The following is a 14,926-nucleotide window of genomic DNA, read 5'->3' on the forward strand; positions in this document are numbered from 1 at the left end:
CAGTCGCATTGGCCGGTCGGACCACCCGATAAGAGCCGTGCGCACCAGATGCTGTGAAAGATACGCTCCGATAGCTGCCGCGTGCCTGACTTGCTCTGACTGGTGCTATTATGCGATACCGCCTATCCATGACCATTATCTACCGGGTACTCCAGATTCCATACGGAGTAGTGACTGGTATCTGACTATCCGAGTCGGACATTCTATCCCAGCCAAGAAACTACAATCTCAACCAAGCCTCGAACACGCTGCACCTGCAACGGGAACCGCCGACGTGGAAAGCTTGACTCGCATATCACCCTCCCTTTACGGGCACAACCAGAATCACCATTCAACAAGGATCAGGATGTGCGGGGGGAGAGGCCCATGCCGCAACTCAATTTCCTCCCTCGTGGCACTGGCAAGTGGCAACCACACCCCCCTCCTCCCCGAATCATCCGAGGCTGATATCGCGATCCGCCATCCTCACTCGTCCAGGAAAGCCCGCCTCCAAAACGCTATCCAATGATCCATAGCCTCCTCGGACCCTGATCCAGCAGGTTGAGCCGGTCGGCCACCCGCGATCACATCCCGTGCAGAGCCCATTTCCCGCGAACAGGGCTAATAGGCAAACAGGAATGCATGACGCTGATTCTCCGCATCTGATGTGCCCCGGATTTCTTGTTTTGTTGCTTGGGCGCCGATGAGGAGAGTTTCCCCTCCTCCCACCAACCCTGAAGGTTGTACATCCAGAGCGGAGATCACCGTTCGCAACGCGATTGGTGCACCCAGCTCTCCTCCCCAGATCTTCAAGCAATCCTATATCGTAAAGCTTTTTTGCTCCATCCAACACATCTACAGTACATTCTGTATCTCGATGGGGCCCGGCGGGCCAGTGCGGATATCCCCAGGATCGCCTCCGATCCATCCAGAGATTCCAGACTAACCTTGTCAAGCTTATTTTTGCTTCTTACGTATGCAAGCCATCTGCGGCTCTACCTCTCAGTCATGAATCATGAATCATGATCCTCGATGTACGGAGTACTTGTTTTCCATTAAGTCGGAGCTCCCCGAAGGATCGGCCCCCTGTTATCGGATCCTGGATCTCCCTGCCTTCTCGGGCTCGGCCTCGGCGCCTGGGCACATGCTAGGGATCGTATGCGCTGGTGTTTTACGAGGAGATTGCGGGTCAAGCTAGAGATCTCCTCCGCCTTGATCAAATGATCAAACTAATCTACTATAGTATGAACGGAACTCTCTTTCAATTTCTAACGACACTGTCCCAGCACAATATACATGATTGGGTCTCGTGTCGCTTCCTCTTGACTTCATGTTCATGTCGGCTATTAACTTTCGGAGTTCTCTTCGCAGGTGGGTGACTACACTGTGATCATCCATTTCACCAAAAAGTATACCTCTTCCCGACCACCCGAGCCTCTGAAACCTACGTCCAGGCCCTATAGACTGAATGAACTCTCGGCCCATACCATTCATGGAACCAACCCCCGCGTCAAAATAACTACCATAAGAATGCGAAAACAGCTGAACCCTTGCAAACTTGGGTCATAGAGCTCGCCCAAGTAGTACGCCCATTTGAAGATTTGGAAATTCCCGAATTAATCGAATCTCACAAGCTTGGCAGTCTCGTCCTCAACGGATTGTTTGTCAATACCGATGGTATACGTGACTTCACACTGAATTATCTAGATATACTTCTCTGCGGCCTCTCCTTCATCGTCCCAGTGGATTAACAGCGTTCAAGATTCGGGGCTAGTTCATCCCGACTAGTTCTCTGTTGTTCCACGGTGAGATGGCTCGTCAGGCAAGATACAGGAGGATAATCAACGTCCAGGAATGCAACTGCCATAATTCTTTCCAGTTCACTACATAGCTACATACCTCGGGTGCAATAGAATAGCTCGTACCGTGAACAGATTTCTCACCAGGGATGTTCAGCAAGGAGTCGGTCCGAACAGAAAACAGTTGCCTTGCCTCCACCGCTGTGTACTAACGATACTCTAAAGTGGAACTGGGTCGCGAGTAGCTGGGTCTCGTTGAGGTCGTACGCGATGCTGTACCTTGGTGAGCAAATATCGGCGCCTGCGACTGGACTAAAGAGAGGGTTAGACGCGCGACGGCATGTAGCCCCCTGATCGTCAGTCAGCACACATCCGTGTTCCTTCATAACATGCTTATATCGTGACGGGACTTCTCGTTGTGTTGATCTTGGAAGATGGGTTGCACGGTCCCTGGAAAGGCTGGTTTGGGTTGTTTCATCTTAAGTTCTTGGCAGGAATCAATGTATCTTACCAAGCTAGCCGCTGGCTGCCCTGGTTTTTGATCTGTCGCTGTCGATCACACTGCTGCCACTGCTCCTGGCTTCTTGTCTTCGTCCTTCCTGAAGGATATCTACCCCTGAAGAACTAGACGTGTATATATGAAGAGCAGGATCTCGCTCATTCTCTTGCCCAGTCGTCTTTGCTATATTAGTATCTTCTTGTGGAAGCCAGCGTCCTCGACAGGCCCATTTGTCTGTCTTTTTTTTTTTTTAGCCCAGTGTTACCAAAGACTAAAAGTATAATGCCCCAAATTTACATTCAACTATAGCACATATCAAGTGAAGAGAAAATACAAGAGAATATGCACTCGTAAAAGAGACATTGTGCCTGATAGAAGTAACCAGTCATTCATCCATATGGTTCGAGGATCCTTTTAAAGACAACCGAGGCACTCTGATCAATGCTACACGAGCAAGGACCAGTGATGAATGCAACAGCAATAGGAAACTTGAGCCATCAAAGTTTAGACTGCAGTTTTTTGAAGGGTAGTCAAGATTCGACTTTCCAGGTAGTAAGGAAGCAAAACTAGCCTGATAGATAACTTTGTTGTACCTGGTGAGTTCCATCAAATTAGAGATGATCATTTTGATACTAATCATGTTTACAAGATGACGCTGCATGCCACAGTTCTGTCCTGAGTACATCCATACACATACAGAGGTTTTCTGACATGCTACTGAATAACCCATTGGGGGGTCTGCGTTTAGAAAGCTTGTTGCAATGGTCCCTAGAGTATGATTTGATGCATACAATGTTCTCGAGCGTATCGGATGAATTACTTGTACAAAATATAGCAAATTGGAAATGAGCTTCTAACATCTGGTGCACTGCAGTGGAAGTCTTGCAATGTTACTAAGACTTCTGTATATACCACTCTTGAAACCTGGACGTTCTTCAAAAACACCCTTCTGGCAAGTCCGGGTTCGATTCGGCCCTTAAAGCTCTGTGATGTTCCGTGCCGGACACATGACCGTTTTAGTAGTCGGGCCAGGACCGGCTCTCCTTTGGTCACATGCCCGTCCCATGGCCGAAGCCCGACATGAGGGCAAACGCATTTCCCGTTTAGGAAGGCACGATCCACGCTGCCTTCTCCAGACAGCGAGGACACAAATAACGCCCCAATTGAGAAAAAGGAAACTAGGGCTTCCTCTTATCCTAATGGGTATAAATATCTCCTCCTCCCCAAGACTCCTCTTCTTTTTCTTCCCTCTTCAACTCCCCACTCCTCAGCCTTTTGGCCCACCTTCTGGCCCACTGGCCTGTTACTCAACTTTATTTGGACTTCCATCTTAACTTGTCCCTCCTACCTTGACTTGTCTCGTCCATCATGACTTGTCTTTCGACGTCTTGGATTGTCACCCTCATACCTCTTGAGGCTTCTTCTCAGGTGAGATGGCAGCCCTCAATGAAGTGATTCCCTCAACAGCTACTGACCAGCGGCTGCAGGGATTCTTTGCAACATGTCTCTCCTCTCACTACTCTTGGTCTTGACCTGTCGACCCTACGGGATCTCAACTACCAATCTGACCTTTCATTCTTCGGTCAACCCATCAACGATATGTCTGCTTTAGGGGTCATTCCCTCATACCGCCTCTGGAACGTTCCATCCTTTGATGGCATGCAGAACCAAACAAATAGGTAAGGGATCTTACCTACTCTTGTCGTTCTTGGCCTCAGCTAACATCCTCAGCAGGAGCCTACACTAACGTTCTTGAGTGAGCCTCGATGACCATGAACTTGGTGTCGAGCCTGTGTAGGGTGTGGTTAAACCGGTAACTGCTTCGGCACCCACCTCTGGGGAAGCTGGGGGTGACTGTGTCTCCACTGCCAAATATTTCAGCCTCCTCGTTTGCTCTTCTGCTGGCAGTCTCTACTTCGAGAGGCTTGCCATGTATTTGAGATACTCACAGATTCGCAGGTCGATCCTCAAACGAACGCCGCCGTTCCAGCAACGAAAGACGACAAACCGACACCTAGTTTGGCTCAACTCTTCTCTGAACAGGCGTCATGTAGCTGGGAACCCAGTTTGCATGTCAGGACAAATTCAGAACGAGTTCAGTCATTTCCACGACATGACACATTGACCTTCAATCACCGTCATTATCCGTCGCCTCACTCGTGACCTCCGCCTATCGACAGAACAACCTACTCCAAGCTTGACTCAACTCTTTCCTGAACAGGCGTCATGTAGCTGGGCAACCAGTTTGCATGTCAGGACAAATTCAGAAGGCGTTCAGTCATACCAATCACACATTTTCTTCCCCGTTCTTTCCATCTATCCACTGCCGCACAAAAACACCAATGCCGACATTGTCCCGGCCATCCATATTCAATTCTCAACGTCCTCCACTTTGAACCTCACCCTCCGACCCCACACCCAAAAAAGTCGTGCACCTCAGGTCCATTTTGGTACGTACCGACTACCTGTCGGTCTCAGATATTTTCAAGTCCATTGGGGGAATCACAAATACAAGGATGATGGTGGAGGTTGAAAAGGAATCAAATATTGATCATGTTTCATGTACCATTGCTTTGTCTTCTGGGAGCTACTCAAAGCTTGGGCTACCCGAACTAAATAGAAAATGCAGTTTGGTTACTTCGTAATTATGATTGTCAATGGCCGAACCCACTCTGACGTTTACCATATACGGTTGTAAAATTTTGTGGTTGAGGAAGCATAGTTTATTTAGGAGGCTATATTTCAATTGTTTACCTCTGAAGCCAAGCTATGGCAAGTAGAAACAAGAACAAAAAGGGGGGATCATTATTTACAACTTGGCGACCATCTGGTTACCCTTCTTCAGGAGAGCAGCAGCATCCGTAACGAGCTCATCAACAATAGCCTTGGCAGACTTCTTCTCGTTCACAACGGCAGCGACCTTACCCATCAGGAAGGGACGGGCATTGTCCAGGACGTCGTCATCAACGTCATCGGGCAGGTTCTCAAAGTCGTGCTCGACGGGGATGATACCCTTGGCAGTGAGCTGCTTGATCTCCTCGGCGCGGTTCTCCTCCCAGTTCAGGATGTAAGGGTTCTTGCGGACGCGCAGGGGACGACCAGTGAAGATGATAGTGCGGATGTTGTCCTCGAAGCCGGAAGTGCGGACAGCCTCCTGGTGGGCAACGGGGGCACCGGCCTCATCGGCCAGAATGAAGCGGGTACCGATCCAGACGGCGGAGGCACCGAGCATGAGAGCAGCGGCGACGGAGTTGCCGTTGAACAGACCACCAGCGGCGATGACCTGGACGGGCTGGCCGGTCAGAGGGCTCTTGCGGCCCTGGACCAGCTTGGCGACGGTGGGGATGAGGATGGTGGTGGGGACGTCACCGGTGTGACCGCCACCCTCACCACCCTGGGCGCAGATGATATCGACACCGACGTCGAGAGCCTTCTGGACGTGCTTGGGGTGGCCGATCATGTTCATGCAGAGGATGCCGGCACCGTGGAGCCTCTCGACGACAGCCTTGGGGGGAACACCGACGGCAGAGACGAAGAGCTTAGCACCGCTCTCGATGATGATATCGACGAGCTCGTTGAGCTTGCCCTTGGTGTAGTCGTAGCTGTAGGTAAGAGCGAGTTGATTAGCCTGGTTGTCTTTGGTGTCTTCGCAATATCTGCTGTATCTTACTTGGTCTTGCGAGCACTGCCACCGACCTGGGGGAGGAGCAGGTCGACACCGAAGGGAGCGTTCTTGTCCTTCAGGTAGCTCTTCAGCTCGGCGACCTGCTCCCGGAGCATATCCGGAGTATAACCGACACCACCGATGACGCCCAAACCACCGGCATTGGTGACCGCGGCCGCCAGCTTAGGGCCAGCGGCCACGTTCATACCAGCCAGCAGAATGGGGTGGTTGATCTTCAACAGATCAGTGATCGGAGTGCGGATGAGCTCTGTGGCGGACACATAGTAAGCAACCGTCTAGCGTAGGTATAACAACAAGGTATAGCAGTATTAACAGTACAAAACTCACGAGGGGAGGCCATGATGCTATGCGATGTGATGCAAGATCGGAGAGATGGGGTGAGAAGAAGTGGAAAATCTGGGGAAAAGTAAGGCCCTAAATAAAGGGAGGCGATTCCTCGGCCTGTCACAGACACTCCCAAAATGCCTCGGTCCCTTTCAGCTCGCACGACCAGCACACGTTGGCCTTAGCCGGGCGGGGGTTCCGGGTCACAGCGACAGTGGGGCGGGACCCTTACGTAAGGCCGCAATCAGACCACTTGGCAGCCTCGCGTTTCTGGTGTCAAGGCATTCAGGCCACCAAAGGTGACGGATGACTTGCATGCACGAGACCAAACCGGACGAGAGTACCAAGTGGACGACTCCCAAAGTCTAGCTTTCGTTTGGTTTTGGTTCTGTCTCTCGTTCCTTTCTTTGCTCAACAGCATGAGCTCCGTGGCTCTACGCTTTCAAGGAGCCTCTGCATTCGCTGGTGCCCGTGGCATTTCGCATTCATGGCGACCATTGCGATCGGCTAGCAGCGTCCCGTCATTACCGGGGTCTCCGGACGCGTCGAGGTACTACACTCGGCCATTGAACGGGTCTTGGACAAACAGGCAAGTCTCCACATACATGTCGAGTCATAGTTGATGATATGGAATCAATATCTAATTTGTACCTTTATATATAGTTCAATTGCTGTCATGACCTCAAGTAAGTGCTCCACGGCCAGACCGGCCTTATCTGTTAGATTATCTGTATCGCGCAGAAAAAAAAAATAGGCCAGGATGTCCCCGCATTCTTTTTGGACCTCCTTCTCTCGCGCCTATATATTACAAAACCACGTATACTGAGACTCAAGCAGGGCCAATTTCTATGGGGAATCTGGCGCATGTATCTCCCTGCGCTGAAAATGTCAGATCGAAGCGTATGACCCCGCTATCGCAGCTCAAAGCGTCTGAGAGGAGATTTTCGAGCGGAACTGAGCCGCGCATGGACTCCAAGATGAACCCGGTTCAGGGTGGATCTCAACTTCACCGCGCGTTTATCGCGCTGGGGAGTAACGTGGGCGATCGGGTTGAAATGATTGAAAAGGCCTGTCTGGAGTTGGACAGGGCCAATATCAAGGTTAAGAGGACTAGCTCGCTGTTTGAGACGACGCCGATGTATGTCTTGGAACAAGATACTTTCATCAATGGAGTCTGCGAGGTAGGTAATCTATGTCTACTTGGATTTGATTGTATGGACAAGTCACTGATCAAAGACAGGTTGAAACTACTCTCGCGCCGATGGAGCTGCTGGATACTCTTCAGTCTCTTGAGAACGCCCTGGGCCGCAAGAAGCTGATCGACAAGGGTCCGCGCTCTATTGATCTGGATATTTTATTATACGACCAAGAGGTCTTCTCTCATGAGCGTCTAATCGTTCCACACAAGCTCATGCTAGAGCGAGACTTTGTCCTCCGGCCACTCTGCCAGTATGTCGCAAACCCACGTTCCATCCCAAAGAGACAATCCGTCCTAACATACCTAGATTAATCCCCCATGAACGACCTCCCCAACAAGGCAAGAACACACAAACATACAGCGAATATCTCAAAGCTCTGCCACCCCCAGAGCCCACCCCCCACTCAACAACACCAATCTCTTCAACCTTCCCATCCCTCCATGCCACAGATCCCACCCGCAACACCCACGTCATGGCCATCCTCAACCTCACCCCCGACTCCTTCTCCGACGGAGGCACCCACTCCCCAACAGACTTCACCCAACTCACCAAAACAGTCCGCGACTTCATCTCCTCCGGCGCAACAATCATCGACATCGGCGGCGAAAGCACCCGCCCGGGCTCCACGCCCGTCGGCGCAGACGAAGAAATCGCCCGCGTCGTCCCAGCAATCACCCACATCCGCACCTCCATCCCGGAAGCAGCCAACATCGCCATCAGCATCGACACATACCGCGCGCGCGTCGCGGAAGCAGCCTGTGCCGCCGGTGCAGATATCATCAACGACGTCTCCGCCGGCCTACTAGACCCGGACATGCTCCCCACGGCCGCACGCATCGGGAAATCCATTATCCTAATGCACATGCGCGGCACGCCGCAAACCATGACTAAATTAACCTCGTACCCTCACGGAGTCATCCCCGAAGTAGCGGCCGAATTGCGCGCCCGTATCGCCGCCGCCGAAGACGCGGGGATCCGGCGCTGGCGCATCATTCTCGATCCGGGGCTAGGCTTTGCGAAGAATCAGCCGCATGATCTGGAGATTTTGCGGGGGTTGGATGTGTTGAGGGGTGTTGAGGGGTTGGAGTGTTTTCCTTGGTTGATGGGGCCGAGTCGGAAGAGGTTTATTGGTCATATTACTGGTGTGAAGACACCGAAGGAGAGGGTTTGGGGCACTGCTGCTACAGTGTCTGCTAGTGTTGCTGGTGGTGCGGATATTGTGCGTGTGCATGATGTGCATGAGATGTGGCAGGTTGCTAAGGTTGCTGATGCGATTTATCGTGTCTGACTTAAGGTTGTGGGGTGAGTACATAATTGTCATGGCTTTGTAGAGTCATGGTTCTTTTTCTGTTCTTGTTTCTAGTGTTCTTTTTCAACATTTGCATATCGGCTCATAGGTTCCTTGAACGAACGATGCTGTGAGACCGGGTTACTCAAACAATGCGGAGGAATCAAGTCAATTGAGATGAAATATCAATCAAGACGCAGCCCTGCCAAGGGAATGAAGATAATTATTTTTGCCTTCATTCAATATTCCCTGTTTTATGTCGTCTTAAATAATTAGTATGTTCCACTGCTGTCTTCTGTCCTTCTTGACTCCATTCAAGAATCTTGGAGATGGGAGTGGGTTAATCTGGGAGGCGGCTACTAGGATTACCACTGAGGTTACTGAGGTTACTGAGGGCGGTAAGGTCGTGTAGGAATTCGTTGTTCCATAGCTCCAGGACTATAAGGCCGTTGTGACTAAAGATAAGCTGGGAAATGGAGAGCATTGTGTTCTGAGATTCGTGGTGCTAGTTGTGGTTCTTGCATATTCTGCCAGCGGCGGTGTTAGATGACACTATTGGGATGCGACAATTTACTGGAGCAAGGAGATACCGGCTGTAGCAGAGTTTATTCAAACTGTCATCGGCCAATCTACTTAGTGTATACATCAATCTTAAGATATGGCGTCATCTACACCTACGCACAGGAAGCAGTCAGGAAGAAAAGGAGGATAAGAGAAAACAGAGTTAATGGGTCCTCTCCTGGGTGCAAAATACCGACCTAGGCTAGAACACGCCAGTCCCCGTTCAAGACATTTAACACAGAATGGGCTAAGTCTGATAATGATGCCAATGGAGACTTGGAGGAGCATGAAAAGGATGTGATTATGTTGGAGGCATAAAATTCTGTGTGTACAGTGGTGTTCCATAAGTTTGCAACACCCGAAATTTCAAACCCATCCCATCAGCTATACTTTGAAAGACAAATTGAAACACAGATGCCGGGAATATCTAGAAAGACGGTTCAAAGACATTCAGAAAGATCTGTTAAAAACATAAAATCGAGGCATATTTTGACGGCCTGTTTTCTTGGTCCCTGGTTTCAGACTTTTGAACTGCCACTGTACATTGATTGGCGCATTGCTTCTGGGAGTACCCGGTTGGGGATAATTTTACCAAAATTTAGACATTTGCAGTGCAATTCGTCCTTCTTCCTTCGTGTATGAATAAAGGGTCAAAGTAATCATAAGATGATTGCTTCTTAGAAAGCGATTCATTGGATAGCAATATCTACCTTTTTGGTAGGACTAGAACTACACTTCAGCCATAGACGACTCGTTCCCACAAAGAAAAGTACTGCTCATCTTCTCAGCCTCTTCATAGCGCTTCTCTAGTAGCAAAGCGACAAGATCCTCGCGTTTCTTCCCTATCGCCTTAGTGGGGAGGCTTGTCTGAGCGTTCTTGAGCAGGATAGAAGCTGCTCTATCTAAGGCCTGCAGAGATCCATAGCATTTCCGTTGGTCTAGAACATATTAGCGATAAAACGAGCATCAAGGGAATTTGTAGACAATACCGAGATCATTCACATTGTCCGGGGTGAGGCCATATAGCGTACGGAAAGATTGCCATTCGGTGCTGCTTTTCTTGTAGCGCTCAGTGACTACCATGGCATCGGATCGCACATCACCGCCGTGGATAACATCATTATTCAGTCCATGGATCTCCTCCTTCCGGCGTTCTGTGTCTTTGTGAAGCGCATCTCGTACCCAGGTGGAAATAGCTCTTTGACCGAGATCCAGATGGCTCTGGCGATGGGATTCGAGTTTCTTGATCTGATCCTTCATGCTTGCCATCTCTGCGCGCATAGCGTGCATTTCCGCAAGAAAGCTAAAGCCCATCGCCTTTCTAGGGGGGCTGGGGTTCGGGATGGAAAAGGAATAGAACACCTCAAGAGATTGAAGATGATTAGGCCACCAGAAAGTAGTTCATAATTGAACATAATTAAACAGTATTGTGAGGCCGAGTGCGCCGTTTTCGGTATAGACCGCGTGTGGGCTGGATGCTCTCTATGAGCTGCTTACTTAGTTAGTTAGTTACCTAACTTAGTTAACTAGGTCCTTCTCCGGGTCTTACTGTCATTTTCCCAATTTGGCTTGGTGGATGTTGGATGTCACTCACCTTCCTATGAGGTTTCTGCTTTGTATATCTGTTTTGCAATTATCACTTTTCCCATCAACAACTCTTGTTTTCTTCATTCCCATCCAAATACCGGCTTTACTAAGCTTTCGTTTGCCAATACGTCGTCATCCATCGCTGCAAAACTCATCAAGCCAGCATGAACAATCCCGAAACTGCCGGGTTCCTGTGCGGCCTCGAAGGCAAGGACGTCACTCTCGATCCACCATCGGAGCCGCCTCTCCACCTGCCCCGCCAACCCTGGGTGATTGATAAGAAGCTCTCTGAACGATCTCAATCGATGACGCAGCAGGACGTTACTGATGGCCTTGGACTTCCCTTCGCAGCTGCTAAGTTTCTCTGCTATCGCAAGGAAATTCCTAGCAAGAAGGCTTTTATGCGCATTTATCTTCAAATTCCAGTTATTGGCACTCAATATCAGAGCCCTCAAATTCGACGAAAGCAGGCTGCTAAGCCGCAGCCACACGCTGAGTTGACGACCTTGAAAATGCTTAAGAAACTGGAATGCGATGTTGTCCCTGATCTCCTTGCCTACCAAGAGGGAAAGCAAGGCGAAGATAGTGTCGTTCCGGGAGGTAATATCACTTATGTGGTCTGGGATAAAGTCCCCGGGGAGCCTTTAAGCGCAGAAGAATTCTGGAAGCTAGATTTGAAATCACGCAAAGCGATCCGCGATAAATTTCGCGAAGGCTTTCCGTAAGTATACGGAAGTGTCTGCCTGGCGTGCTCTTGATTGACATGAAACTTAGAAAGCTGAAGAGGTATGGTTACCTACCGCGTATGTCAACCATGTCGAAAATTATCTATGACAAGGCCACTGGGAATATGTACGCTCTATTAGTTATTCAGTATTGAACACTTAAGCTGATACCAATCAGGCGTTTCTCAGGGTTTTCACGCGCAGGCCGTACTGATACAAACGATGAGTGGCATGACAAGTACTACGTTCTGTTTCACTTAGCAAAGCCATCTCTCACGACGATAGACTGGGCCGATGACACCACTGGGTGGACTTGGTGAACAGCAAAATCCGTCGAGAGTTCTTCTACTATTTGCATGAATCTTCAAATCCATAATGGAAGGATTTTTTAAAGGAGGATTCAAAAGTCAAATATGTATCGAAATGAACAAGTGTGAAGCTCCTAAATTGGGCATCGAGGACAGTGCCTGGCGCAAGCTTTCGTAGCGGGTGCCCGATGACGAGGTTGTATGGTAATAGCAACGCCAGGGGGAAAATGCGAGTCCTGGTGCCCTCTGAGAGAGCCCGCTGTGGGTGTCGCGCTGGCAGCATCGTGCTGAATCCACGGTCAAGGATAGTTCTTTGGCTTCGAGAGCTGCGCTTTATCCCGTCAGCATTGTGGCGGAAAGGTTGAGTGTTCTGTAAAGGTGTCAGCCCGCGCTTCGGATGCAAAGCCCCGAACTGAAGCTCCAGTACAGCTCGGCTACAGGATGCTGGGCGAGGTCTTTCTCTTGATTCAACATGGAGTTAGCGATGGGGGAGCATTCAATTCGGGGAGGCCGGGTGGCTGAGTGGATACGAGATTATAATATCGGGAAATGTGAGAATGACCGAGGTATGTACTTTCGGTTAAGACTTTAGTCAACTGTCTATCAGAATATACGAATCGTCATATCTTGGCATTGATCTTATGTATTTGGCATGCGCTTTTGTCTATCGCCGTGTAACATCAAGGAAAGGGCTTTGAAACAAAGAGCCATGTATTTTCTCAATTAACTCGAATCCTACCAGAGCACGGAAACATAAGGGAACGCAAAAGGGGGAGAACATGAAGCGAAGACAAAAAGAAAGAACCATGTTGTTGTAGAATGCGCAATGGGATTGCAGTGGACACAAGGAAAGGGAATCATCAGGTCAAACGTCAATCACACCAAGCGCAATTCCAAATTTGACCCTAGGTCTTTTCATCACAGTCAAGGAGACAGAGATTGTGGGAAGTGATAGCGAGAGTTGTGGACAGACAGAGAGGTATACGTCACGCATCACGGAGAATAGAGAGTCGAGGAGGGTGGTCAATGGGCTTGCTAAATAATCGACGAAACAGAACGTAGGGTAATCTGGGAAACGGTCTCGCCTCGCAATTAGCTGTTCAAGTAGTTGCGGATAGCACCTTGAAGCTTCGTGGCACCCTCGCCAACGAGATGGGAAAGGTTCTCGAGGTCATCACCGGCGGTGATACCGAAGCGTCGGACAAAGTCCTTGGCCGCATTCTCCAGATCTCCGTAACCATCATCAATTGCAGGAAGGTCGTCCTCGGGCCGGCCGAAGTAGGCATTGCTGGAGATAGAAGTGGCACTGTCGAATTCAGAGAGTCTCTGCTTGGCTTCCGCCTGGGCGTTGGGGTCGAAGCGATCACGGCCAAAGAACTCATCCGAAGAGATACCCTTCTGGGTACCGAAGCGAGTCCTCGTCTGGACAAGTTCTTCATCTATCGGGGTCATTAATATTATGTTCTGGTTTTGGCTTGGGTCTTGATACATACCATCCACATTGGACTTGGCGGGGCCCACGGCACCAAAGCCAAGCTTCTTCGGGGCCGCAGGCTTCGAGACCTGACCAAAGCCAAGCTTGTTCATACCCATACCCAGTCGCTCAACATCGCTTGAGCTGCGCTCATGAGTCTTGCCAGTAGCGCCAAATCCAGCTCGGCTGGGGCTGATAGGGGTGGGAGAGGTGATCGCCGGGGTGGAAGCTGCGGCCTTGGCTTCGGCCTGCTCAGCTTCGGGGTCGTACCCCAGTTTCTCAATGCGCTCTGCCTCCTCCTTGGCCTTGCGCTCCATCTCATCGAAATCAATATCACTGGCAACAACCTTCTTGGCTCCAAGCTTGGGCGCCTTCTTGGCTCCGAGGATACTGCCCTTCTTCGCGGCACTGGTCGTGGTAGTCTTGCGGGCAGCGGCATTTGCGCGAATGGCAGTCGGGGCAGGAGAAGAGGACTTCTCATCGGATGCAGACAGGGGGGATTTCGAGCGAGGGCCATTGGCGCCCGCGCCGGCGTTCAGGAAGGGTGAGCCATTGCGGCTCACGACAGGTGGGGTTCCAGTGCGGGAAGGGGGGTTACTCGGACGCTTGATGGAGGGCTTGTCCCACGACGAGAAGAAATCGTCATCTTGGTCGCCTGCAGGGGTACCGGAGCCATCTGATGGAGTACCAGCAGGAATATCCGTAATGACAACCTCACCGGGGTACCTAAAGGATTGCGCTTGTCAGCATTCCCGCGGATTCATAAACAAATCACCGAAATAGGGGGTGAAGGTACTGACTGTTGCTCATCCGCCGCAGCGCGTCGCTTCAGTTCATCCTTGTACTTGACAGCTGCATTGGATGTGTACTTGGTCTTGGGGTCCTTGCTCGCCAACGCAGCTGATCCTCCATGAGTCTGGAAGTACTTGGTCGCCGACTCATTTCCACCAACTTTCATCACTCGCAGCTGCTCCCATTGCCACTCTGTATAAAATCCCATCAGCACATGGTCATCCATCGGTCTCGGCGAATAAAATCACATCGGCGGATGATACATACGGTCGAGGTTTGTGGATCGAACAAAGGAGATGTGGACACCAAGGTTACGGTGATGGGCTGAGCAATCGAGGCACAGGTAGATACCGAAGGGGACTGACGACCAAGTCGGGTTCTTGGAGCCACAGTCAAAGCATAGCTACTCGCAAGAAGACCGTTAGTGGACAATGACCAAAAAACCGCAGAATGGGCAGCCAGAGGCGGGGTGTTGGTGCGCACCTTGTTTGCGGGCTTGAGCTTCAGCTTCTCAAAGATTTTTTGAGACTGCGCCTTGGAGGCACTCATGGTGGACGAGTGAGGAGACTATGAGAGGGAAGGAAAGGGTGGGCGGGGGGGGCAAGTCTCGAAGAGCAGTGAGAAAGAAGCCGAAATGAAGTATTTCGGGAACGGCGAACGTGGTCGAAGTCGAGACCGGAGACCCTGGCCCTGTAATTTGCACTTC

The 14,926-nt window shown here is 50.5% G+C and overlaps 5 protein-coding genes across 5 annotated transcripts; 2 read left to right on the forward strand and 3 right to left on the reverse strand.

The window, feature by feature from the left end:
* Positions 1-5,086: 5,086 nt before the first annotated feature.
* N7458_009667 (nitronate monooxygenase) lies at positions 5,087-6,302 on the reverse strand (the record flags this gene model as incomplete). Its single annotated transcript, XM_056913049.1, has 3 exons — positions 5,087-5,879; positions 5,948-6,209; positions 6,290-6,302. The coding sequence occupies 3 exons, from the start codon at positions 6,300-6,302 to the stop codon at positions 5,087-5,089; spliced, it is 1,068 nt and encodes a 355-aa protein (XP_056761898.1).
* Positions 6,303-7,134: 832 nt separating this feature from the next.
* Positions 7,135-8,773, forward strand: N7458_009668 (folic acid synthesis protein; the record flags this gene model as incomplete). Its single annotated transcript, XM_056913050.1, has 3 exons — positions 7,135-7,467; positions 7,527-7,735; positions 7,792-8,773. The coding sequence occupies 3 exons, from the start codon at positions 7,135-7,137 to the stop codon at positions 8,771-8,773; spliced, it is 1,524 nt and encodes a 507-aa protein (XP_056761899.1).
* Positions 8,774-10,063: 1,290 nt separating this feature from the next.
* On the reverse strand, positions 10,064-10,615 carry N7458_009669 (uncharacterized protein; the record flags this gene model as incomplete). Its single annotated transcript, XM_056913051.1, has 2 exons — positions 10,064-10,272; positions 10,324-10,615. 2 exons carry the CDS (start codon positions 10,613-10,615, stop codon positions 10,064-10,066), a joined length of 501 nt encoding a protein of 166 aa, XP_056761900.1.
* Positions 10,616-11,085: 470 nt separating this feature from the next.
* On the forward strand, positions 11,086-11,966 carry N7458_009670 (uncharacterized protein; the record flags this gene model as incomplete). Its single annotated transcript, XM_056913052.1, has 3 exons — positions 11,086-11,642; positions 11,696-11,773; positions 11,825-11,966. The coding sequence occupies 3 exons, from the start codon at positions 11,086-11,088 to the stop codon at positions 11,964-11,966; spliced, it is 777 nt and encodes a 258-aa protein (XP_056761901.1).
* Positions 11,967-13,046: 1,080 nt separating this feature from the next.
* On the reverse strand, positions 13,047-14,769 carry N7458_009671 (ADP-ribosylation factor GTPase-activating protein; the record flags this gene model as incomplete). Its single annotated transcript, XM_056913053.1, has 4 exons — positions 13,047-14,154; positions 14,229-14,412; positions 14,488-14,623; positions 14,704-14,769. 4 exons carry the CDS (start codon positions 14,767-14,769, stop codon positions 13,047-13,049), a joined length of 1,494 nt encoding a protein of 497 aa, XP_056761902.1.
* Between the last annotated feature and the right edge of the window lie 157 nt (positions 14,770-14,926).

This window comes from Penicillium daleae, assembly GCF_028827525.1.
Source record: "Penicillium daleae strain IBT 16125 chromosome Unknown utg000008l_segment0_segment0, whole genome shotgun sequence".
Taxonomy (NCBI): domain Eukaryota; kingdom Fungi; phylum Ascomycota; class Eurotiomycetes; order Eurotiales; family Aspergillaceae; genus Penicillium; species Penicillium daleae.